Raw genomic sequence first — 10,920 nt, 5'->3', positions numbered from 1 at the left:
TTCATTTACGTTGAGTCTTTTAACCAAATTCAGAATAAAATAAAACATAAAATATATTATTCTGAATTATTACAATGCTGTAGTACTGCTAAAATAAAATACAGCTCTTAATTTTAGTCATTCCTCAAATAAGGGTAATAGTGTCTTCTTGACTTCATTAAACAAAATAAAAAAGCCTCTGAGAGAATCTGAAATTAATCACACTAATAATGTTGCCCTACATCTTAACATTTAATGAGGCTCTTAAAAAAATCATTCTTTAAATATATTTCCTAGGAGAATCTCTCTGGCCACTCCCCGACAGCTTTATAAATCCTCCAACATGACTCAGCGCTGGCAGAGACGGGAGATATCTAACTTTGAATACTTGATGTTCCTCAACACTATAGCAGGTAAGGCTTCTGACTCTAATACTTCATAATATGTTTATGTTTGTCAAAGTCTTAAGCGCTGTGATTTGATAGAATACCTTCATCCCTCTAGAATTCAACTGCAGCTTCATGATAGATTCTGAAACACACACATTAAATTTTATCAGAAAATGCACAACCTATCACTGAGACTTTAGATTCATGTATTGTTGTGCAGGCTGTTCCTTGCTTCCCTTCTGCCATTTCCTCTGCTGACAGCTTTGTCTGAAGCTTTATTAGAGTCAACAAACCATTGCCAGAGAGTGTCTGGAAATAATAATGGGAAAATGTAATTTCGCTACTTCATCATTCTCAGCAACAGCAACTAGACAGCAGAATAACAACAGTATTCTGCCTAGTACAGATGTCACCTGGATTGTGGTATGATTAGATTACAGCATCTTTTCTCGTTTAGTTCTTTGAGCTGAAATATAATATTGGATTAGGTATTTAAAATGAGAAATAACTGCCATAGACATTCATGTGTTACTGGCAAAAGAAGGGCTTTTCTGGCAATTCATGCAATCAAAGAATTACAGAATCACAGAATGGTTTGGGTTGGAAGGGACCTTAAAGATCCTCTAGTTCCACCCCCCTGCCATGGGCAGGGACACCTTCCACTAGACCAGGTTTCTCGAAGCCCCATCCAACCTGGCCTTGAACACTTCCAGAGATGGGGCATTCACAGCTTCTCTGGGCAACCTGTTCCAGTGCCTCACCACCATCTTCCTTGTATCTAATCTAAATCTACCCTCTGTCAGTTTAAAAAAACTACCACTTGTCCTGTCACTACATGCCTTTGTAAAAAGTCCCTCTCCAGCTTTCTTGTAGGCCCCCCTTCAGGTACTGGAAGGCTGCTATAAGGTCTCCCTGGAGCCCTTTCTTCTGCAGGCTAAACAACCCCAACTCTCAGCCTTTCTTCATAGGAGAGGTGTTGCAGCCTCTGACCATTTTTGTGGCCCTCCTCTGGATTTGCTCCAACATGTCCATATCCTTCTTATGCTGGGGAGCCCAGAGCTGAATGCAGTACTCCAGGTGGGGTCTCATGAGAGCAGCATAGAGGGGCAGAATCACCTCCCTTGACCTGCTGGACGTGCTTCTTTTGATGCAGCCCAGGATATGGTTGGCTTGCTGGGCTGTGTGTGCACAACCAGCTCATGTCCAGGTTTTTATCCACCAGTACCCCCAAGTCCTTCTCCTCAGGGCTGCTCTCAATCCAGTCTCCACCCAGCCTGTATTTGTGCTTGGGATTGCCCTGACCCATGTGCAGGACCTTGCACTTGGCCTTGTTGAGGTTCACATGGTCCCACCTCTCAAGCTTGTCAGGGTCCCTCTGGATGGCATCCCTGTCAACGGCACCACACAAGCTTGGTGTCATCGGCAAATTTGCTGAGGGTTCACTCAATCCCACTGTCCATGTTGCTGACAAAGATGTTAAACAGTGCTGATCCCAATACCGACCGCTGAGGAATGCCACTTGTCACTGGTCTCCACTTGGACATCGAGCCATTGACTGCAACTCTTGGAGTGCAACCATCCAGCCAATTCCTCATCCACCAAGTGATCCATCTGTCAACCCCATGTCTCCCCAGTTTAGAGACAAGGATATCATGCGAGACAGTGTCAAATGCTTTGCACAAGTCCAGGTAGATGACGTCAGTTGCTCATTAAACATTCACAATGGTGTAATTCCTTTCACCTTTCCCTTTTCTATGTGTTAAGTCCTGTGGTAATTTTAAATGCAAAAAGCAGCGGTTTTCTACACCATATACAAAGACATCCAGGACTACAATTCCTGCCTGTAGAACACATGCTGCTTATGAACCTGTCTGCGGAGAGCCTTCCTCAGATATTTCCCCCCAGTGAGCTTTAATTTGAAAGCCAAATTAAATTCCACCAGGCATCACTTTGTACTCCAGTGCTACAACTCTTATCTTTACTTGGTCCTGACTTCTATGCCTAAGGTTATCCTCAGGCCAGACACAAGACAAATGTAAGTGTGAAACCCGAGGGTAGCACCCATTACACTGACCGGTCTGAGGACAGTCACTGCGTTCTTCCCAGTAGGGCAATGGCAGAATTCGGGAGCTGTCAAACTCACTTGTTTTGAACCTTTAGGCTTTTGCCTCTGTGCTTATATGGTAGTCATCTTCCACGTATTGAGTCTTATGGATGTTAATAAACGTGTCATGAAATTATCCCAGTGTGATACAGAAGTGCTACTGCTGAACAGCTGGAGATCTGAGGGCATGTTTACCTTGTGCAGTGGAGCACAAAGCAGAGTTCCTGAAGCTACTGGAGGCCTTGGCTGGAAAGTCCATATGGTGCAGTCCAATGCAGGCTGGCCAGGTTGGTTCCCGAGCATTATAGCTACAGTCCCGCATATCTCTGCCGAAGGAAGGAGCCCTGCTGAGTGTTTATTACCTCTGGCATAACACCTTTTTTTTATCCTGCTTCTGGACACTGGCCTGCCTCCAGCTGCTCTGCGTCTCTTGCACATCCGCTGCTCTTCTGGTGATGAGGAAATGCAGGCAGAGCCTTGCAGGCTCCCTGACTGCCTCATCCAAACTTGGAAGGTTTACTGGAGAGCTGGGAAGTTAGCCTAGGTCCCCTCAGTCCTTGTCCAATATGTTATCGACAGAACTGTCCTTCACTTGTAATTTCCTTTTTATGTATTCATTTCTTCTGTAAGCAGTGTGTCTCAACTCTTTAAATGAGAGTAGACAAGAGCTGAGCCAATTTTTGATAAATTACTTTTCATCTTTAATCAGTTTAAAACTCCAAGGTCATTTATTTTTAGGTACATCACCAAAGCTTTCAAACCTGGAAGACATCATTATGTCTGAAGTCAATTAGGAATTGCAGTGACACTTAACACTAAAGTATCAATCAGTAAACAAGCTTCAGCCTGAAGAGATTTCCTTCAGAGTATCTCAGAGGTCTCAAGAAAAATGTTTTTTGATACTAATAACTGCTAGGCAGGCTTTGTAGACGAACACCTGTGTGGTCACATGAGGCAAGTTTCTCTTAATGTCATCTAGCATCATTCACCTGCCTTACCACAGGATGGCCTGGCATTTGCATTCCAAGTACCACCTGCTATGCCCAAGATTTGGAGGATTACTGACTATTTTTTTTGTGTCTATCAGCTTGTATAGTATTTGGAAAAGCTTACAGCAGCTTGGTCAGTACTTTAGTAGTGGCTCTCCCTCACTCAAAGCACTGAATTTCTGGCAGATTTTTTGGTATCAATGTCTTACTGGTGAATCTCATTTATTAATGTAATCTCATTGTTAATTGCATAAGCTTACTTGCCAACTTTCACAGTGTTACTTAACATTTTATGAAGTCTTTCAGCAGCGCGTGATCAAATTCAAACTTAAATTTAGGTAAAGACCATATTTCCAGACCAACAAATATATGTTTTCTGGAGAGCCAATATGATGATTTTTAAGTTTTAGAAGTGACAAGTATTGGTTAAATAAAAATTAATACCCATGCATACTCTTCTGCTAAGATGTGAGCAAGATGTTGAGTAACATTTGAAGACCTTTTCCTTGTCACAAAGAATATCCCTTACTCTGATTTTTATTTCAGATCCATCTTCATTGCTTGGATTTTGCTAATGGGTCCTTCCCAATCTATATATTGTATGTTCTATTTTCATTTTCCAAGAAGGGTAACAGTCATCAGGTTGGGACATGATCATCAGTGTATGATCTCATAAAAGATTTTTGTTGGATGTCTAAAAGCAGCTGAGATTCTTGGGTGCTTTCCCAATCAGCAAGAGTGCTGTCACATAGAATCCTTTGGGTTGGAAAAGACCTTTAAGATCATCAAGTCCAACCATTAACCTAACCATGCCATCCCACCACTAACCCATGGCCCTAAGCACCTCGTCTACCTGTCTTTTGAATACCTCCAGGGATGAGAACTCGACCACTTCCTGGGCAGCCCATTCCAATGCTTGACAACCCTTTCTGTGAAAAAATTTTTCCTAATGTCTAACCTAACCCTGCCCTGGCGCAACTTGAGGCCATTTCCCCTCGTCCTATTGCCCGTTACTTGGGAGAAGAGACCAACACCCACCTTGCTACAGCCTCCCTTCAGGTAGTTGTAGAGGGTGATAAGGTCTCACCTCTGCCTCCTCTTCTCCAGGCTAAACAGTCCCAGTTCTCTCAGCCTCTCTTCATCAGGCTTGTGCTCCAGACATCTGATAGTGTTCCAGAAGGATTACTGAAATAAAGAGTCCTGCTGACATCAGCTATGACTATTGCATGTTAGAATGGCCTTCAATGCAAAGAGCTTGTAAGAAAGCATGCTTGCATTGCTGTATTATGTGCTTTCTATTTCCGCTTCTTCATTTTTTTGAAAAATTTGAAGGTTCACAGTCTCTATGAACATAGATAAAGAGATTTCAGTTGCTAATGTTATTATAACATCTGCACTCACTGATGCACTCTCATAGAAACTCATGATGTTTTTTTTGAAAATTAGAAAAAAATTTACCCTCAATAGCTGAACTCCCTGCCAACGACACACACACACACAAAACCTTTTCTAAAAACAACATAAGAGAATTAAAACCGACTGAAACCCAACAGGCAATTCTACATGACAATAAAATTTTTATTCCAGTTTGGAACAAATCTGAAAGTTTTCCAACTTTTTGACAGAAGCAAAAATCCCCCGAAGTTCTTTTTTGGAAGATCAACCTGGTTTTGTAGGTCTAATAAAGTCTGCGCTTCAGCCAGGAAGCTGACTTCCAAAAACTCATGAAGAACTTGGGGGTATTGCAAAGAACCTCATCATAAAGTTCCTGGCAAGCCAGAAACCCACCGACAATGGAGTGCACATGAGCTCCAAGTCAATGGCAGTGGGGAAAGCTTCAAAACATAAATGTATGTTAGAAAGTCTAGGAGTTCTCACATCCCCAAGCTGTTTCCTGGCTCCAGCATTGCATGGCACTGTATTGCCAGGGCCTGAGATCTGGGAAACTGTCAGGTCAAGAGCTATGAGGCAGCCTGAATAACACCACTGCTTTTACAGCTGTGCCTATATTTCTGTAAATCTTCTGTTGAAAGGTATTTCTTCCAAATATTTCCTTTACAACAAATAGGTGTTTGCTGATGAAGCACGAAAAAAATTAATCTCTCTACCAGAAATACAGTACTGGAAGCTAAGTACCTCTACTAGATTTTGCCCTTGTTTTGATAACACTGAACTGATAACTGCCCAGATACATCAGTGTTAAACAGCAGCAAATTCTTACATGCACTGTAGACAGGACCCATGGCAGTCAGAAGAAAATACAGGATTTTCTATTTTGTACACAAAGATAGAGATTGAATATATTCATGACCTCCTTTGCCAAGTAAAGACAAGACATGTATTTTCTTTCCTTCCTTCTTTGGAAATCCTATTTCCAAATGCATTTTTAATTATACTCTTTTGCAATGAGATGCCATAAGAAATATTTCCTTAAAAGATACAACTTCATTGCCAGTAATTGTTTGTGTAGGCAGTGATGGCCTGGTTTTAGACTGTAACTGTTTAAGCAGCATCTTCTTTACTAACAATAATATTGTTTTTAGCCATTGGGAAATAGGTACATCAAAATTTTTTATTTGTGTTGCCATTTTGCTCCTACTGGCTTATTCAGCATATCTGAGCTGTAGCTTAGTCACTTATGAGTCATAGAGGTTTGGCACCGAAGAAATGTGGATTATCTGCTGGTAAGTAATACATAGGTCCTTCGTTGTTTTTTTCTTCTCTTCCAAATAAATGGAGGTCCACTAACAAAGTGGTTTAGTACACTTTTTGCCAATTCTTTGTAGCTTCCTTTCTTCTTACAATGGTGCTTCATTACCATCTAGCGCTTTACAAAACAGTAAGAAATCACTCAGGTTTTCTTGTGATCCTTTTCTGAAATTATTCAAGAAACAGCAGCCTTGGAAGTGAGACATTCAGAAGTGAGGCTTCTGACACCAACTCGTTTCTTTCGGTTGTGACATGCAACTGAGTCCTTGCCCACAAGGAGTCCTTTCCCACAAGAAGTCCTTTGCCTGCTTGTTAATACCGCTAATTACGCAGACTGGTTGGTCCCTGTAGAACAGAACCACTGAAATAAATATACGAATCTCTCCTTAAATCTCTCCCTGGTTTGCCAATATGTCTATCCTGACAAGCATGGCCCCTGGCTATTCTACAAGTTCTTAATCAATGTTTGAAATACTGAAGTGTCCCCTTGGAAAAAAATCCATCTTTCTATAACTTTTTTTTTTTTTTTAATCTTTATATCACCCTGTTACCACCTCTGAAACATTGCCTGGCTTTGTTTTTAGTTTAACTCTTTCTGTTGTGATCTGTACTCATGACTTAATAACTGTCTACTTCAGCTGTCGTTGTTCTCTCTTTCTAGATCATTTCCTATCCAAGGATATATGATTACCATCACTTGCGCTGGCCTGATGACTCATTGCAATTTCAATTCAAAATCGCTCTCCATTTTCAAAAGTCTCTAAAGTCTTATTGCGACTTGTTTCCCTGGCCCTCTACTCAACTGTTTTCTTGCTTCCCTATTCAGTTTCCAAGGTCTTCGCCTCTTTCTTGCCCTCTTTTCTGACTCGAGCATATTTCATCATGTTTACAGCTCTGGGTTTTTCTCCCAAAGGTAAACACTGCACTCTGCTACTTATCAATCAGTCTCAGTGTTATACTCTCCGTGCCCCTGGTTTTTGTCCTGGTTTGTAGACATAAGCCTTCCTGGCCACCTTCCCCCTCCTCCTACCTATTCCCTCCTCAGGGATCCTTTTGCTTTGAAGGCTTGGAAGCAGCTATGATTATCCTAATTGTCCTTTTTTTAGGCACATAGGAAAAGGCCATATTGCATGTGATCAGCACGTATGTCAACTGAACCCTCTGGGTGATATAGGGAACAAGTAATTTTTGGTATTCCCAGTTACAAGATTATTGAAAAAAGTACTTAAAAGTAATCCTACCACAGAAAATTGAATCAAGAGGAGAGGGAACAAGAAGTCATTTTGTAACATGGTTGCAGTGCCCACTATTTTAGTTAGAAGTCTAGTTTTCAAATCTATTTCTTGGTAGTTAACTGATTTCTGCTGTTTTTTTCTTTTCAAATTGCAGTATACTAAATGTGTGTTTGCATTTGTATTTATTGGAATTTTAATTTTTTTTTAAAATCCTACCTGCCACAGCTTTTAAAAGAAGTGGAGAATAATTATATCCATCATTTTTGTAAGTAATTTCTTGTGGTGGAAAGGGATTATTTTTAAAGGTTCATGGAAAAAAATGACATCTTCAGTCAGGTAACAAATTCAGACGAACTTCTTCCCCCTCCCTCTCTTTTTTGCCTGTTTAGCATTTTCCACTTTTTTACTCTGTGATGTACAAGCCCTCACTGGTTAATTATGTATATATTTAGCTACTGCATGTGTTGGGCTTATTATTGTCATCTAATTAGATGTAACTTGAACTACTTGCTTCTAGAAAAATCATTAAAAATTCTTTCCTAATGACCTAGAGATGACAAAATGTCTGTAAAGTGTGAAGAAGCAGACAAGCACAGGAACATCGCTCTTAAAGAGTGTTAATCCAGATGCTGCAATCATCTAATTAAACAATATTTTGCTGTCATTAACATTTTCACCAAGGAATTGCAGTTATAATTTCTTTGTCAGCTGTCTCTAGCTCACTTTACCTTCAAAACTAAAGTGCCACATAAAAACATTAAATTGGATGGTTTAATTAAAAAGTTTTTTTTAATGAAGAAACATATTCAGTATTTCTGAGATCTCATTTACTATGCCTCAGTTTTATTGTTCAAGTAGATTAGTGTCATAGGCTTGCGATATTTAATATTCAGCCTTTAATATTAATCTCTGTAAGCTGACTTGGGGGAAAAATCTGAAGCTTCTGAAAAGGTATAGGGACTACCAATAGCAGTACAGGTTTGTGTTTTATATTTATTTAGCTAAAGAAAGAACCAAATAATTCTTGCTGGAAGCACCAGACAATTGACAAGATGGCTAAATATATTCATCTGCTGACTTTACTCCGAAAATAATCATTGTGAAGCCAGAACTGATCAAGAAAGCATTCCTAATAACGTTAAACCACTAATATTTATGCATGTTTAGAATTAGGGATTTGTAATCCCATTACAGGCCTAGATCACTGTCCTCCATTCAGATAAGCATAGATGTGTGGTCTTATCTCATCGTGTAGCTTCGGTCTCCTTTCGTAATTTAAATTATGGTTCATCTTCTCCAGTAATTTTTATTTGTTGATATTAAACAGAAAATTACTGAATTCAGAAAAATAAATCACTAACTTTTTTACTAAACAAATCAATAGCTATTCTTAATCTCTTTATAAATAAAAATGTGTTTTATAAATATTGAAGTAGTAGAGAAGTAAGTATTTTGTTTATTTTTTCACAAGACTGTGGTTGAATTTATCATATACGTAATCACTAAAGCTCCATTACTTGTAATTTATCCTACCTAAGGTGAGAGGTAAATTGCTTCAAATTATTTCTCATTGTGGAGTAAAAAAATGCACACAAGAGTTACTGCAGTGTCCTGACATGGAGCTAATTCCACATGATAATTTGTTCATGTGTCCATACTATATGTAACCTATCAAAACCACACATCAAAGGAGAACTCACATACAGCAGCTAAGCTCGGGATTGCTTTTTTTCTTGCTCTATTCACATATTTATGATTTTCCCATGTGGAGTAGGTACAAAATGTCAAAATCTTGTTGACTGAATATTGAAAATAAAATTAAATTAATATCAGAATTCAATAAAATATCAGTATGGAAAATCTCAATTTTGAAATAAAAAGTAATTTTGGATAACCATAAATTTCCTTCCAAAATTTTATGAAAGTATGTTCTTACCATTCCAAATGTTTCTATAAAGTGTTTTCAGTTGAAGGTCTTTGTTACTGTGAACTCTTTTACATAAAACTTTTGATGCTGAAGCATTATCTTTTTTGCTTATGCTTTGTAATAGACTACAGTCATCTCGGTCATTCTTTTCCTGAATCTCAAATTTCTTTTAGTCTGCTGTTTACATAAGCACAAATGTCTTCTGTTGAAGCATTTGCACACTCTTCTGTTAACTTAATTGAGGATTCTGATGGTGATAAAACCATTTATTGTATAAAGGTATAGTCTTATAAAGGCCATATTTTATAGAACCTTTTATATTGTTGTGTGCATGTACGCATTCAAAATGTAAAAATGAGGACACACGGTTGTTAACAATATGCACTTTTCCTGTTTTCACTGAAACTAGGTACAAAATAGAAACATGCTTCTTGTTCATCAACTTCTATTGAAAAAACAAGGTGTTTGTAGAGCAGTGAAAGTTTCACATTTCATTAAAGCAGAGCTGATTTTTGTGGAGAATTGCAAATGCTACTCAGAACAAGGAAGCCTGTGTTTTCCTGTGCTGGGCTTTGTACCCCAGGAATCTGTCCAGAATCTGGAAGGAAGCAGTTAGCGAGACAGGGCTGTAAATCTGCTGCAGGACTGGGAATTGTTAACCTGGGTTATTTCAGTCTGCTAATTATATTATATAAATACACACACACATGTATTTATGACCTGATTTTGTTTTTTAAGACTCATGTTGCATATTGTGTGGTTCTCAGTAAATCAATATGGTGGATGGTTCTTTACTAAGCAACTTCATTTGTCTTATCACTGAAATGTTAGATATTACTAAATACCAGCTGACACAGAAATAACAGCCTTTCCCAAACACACTTTTTTTGGCGATGAATTCATAATTTCCAGTTCACTTCAGTTGCAGATCGTTCTTTTGAAACTGTATGTAAAGATGTTTTTTGCATGTTTGAGCTGCTGGGATGGGAGCAATGTTCCTTTAATTTTGTTTGGAGAGAGTGGCAGTCAGCTCTGTCTTTTAGGGGGGAGAAAATGTTTTTTAATTTTCAAAGTGGTTATGAAATAGTATTAAAGCAAACATGAATCCCTCCACTTTGATTCCACTATCATAGTGAAATTTCACCACTTCTTCAAGGAAGAAGAGCCATGGGGAATAATGGATTAATATGGTCTATCTAGGACAGACCTAGATTTGCAAACCTCAAATTTAGCCCCTTGCTATTGGACTCTCATTTAATCTTTGTCAGCTAATGATATGGCATACAGTTGTTAGGAAAATAATAGTCTAATGGTTTTAAATTTCAACATGCATGCTATGAAAATAGCTTCATGGAAATAAAGAGTGTGTTTATTGGCATATGATGGGTTTTAACTTGATTTTGAAAGGTCCTGTGCTCTTTACATTATGTTGATTTCTGCGTTAACTTCTGAATCAAAATAAGTACATCTAAATGGCTACTTTTGTCTGGAAGATTTATACCTGATTCTGTCAAGTGGTGGGAACTGGGAACACATGATGCCACAAAAGGAACCACTAGATTGTTTTTCAGCTGGAGAAGTGAACAGT

The 10,920-nt window shown here is 38.7% G+C and overlaps 1 protein-coding gene across 1 annotated transcript in view; it reads left to right on the top strand.

Moving 5' to 3' along the window:
* NBEA (neurobeachin) overlaps positions 1–10,920 on the top strand; it is a 513,899-nt gene that overhangs the window by 415,189 nt on the left and 87,790 nt on the right. Inside the window, 1 exon segment of the mRNA XM_035900172.1 lies at positions 277–392. Within this exon segment, the coding sequence (XP_035756065.1) occupies positions 277–392 (116 nt within the window).

The sequence above is a fragment of the Egretta garzetta genome, unplaced genomic scaffold (assembly GCF_000687185.1).
Source record: "Egretta garzetta isolate BGI_Z169 unplaced genomic scaffold, ASM68718v1 scaffold40, whole genome shotgun sequence".
NCBI classification, from domain to species: Eukaryota; Metazoa; Chordata; class Aves; order Pelecaniformes; family Ardeidae; genus Egretta; species Egretta garzetta.
The sequence above is the reverse complement of the archived record's forward strand: the minus strand, read 5'-3'. Positions and strand labels throughout refer to the sequence as shown.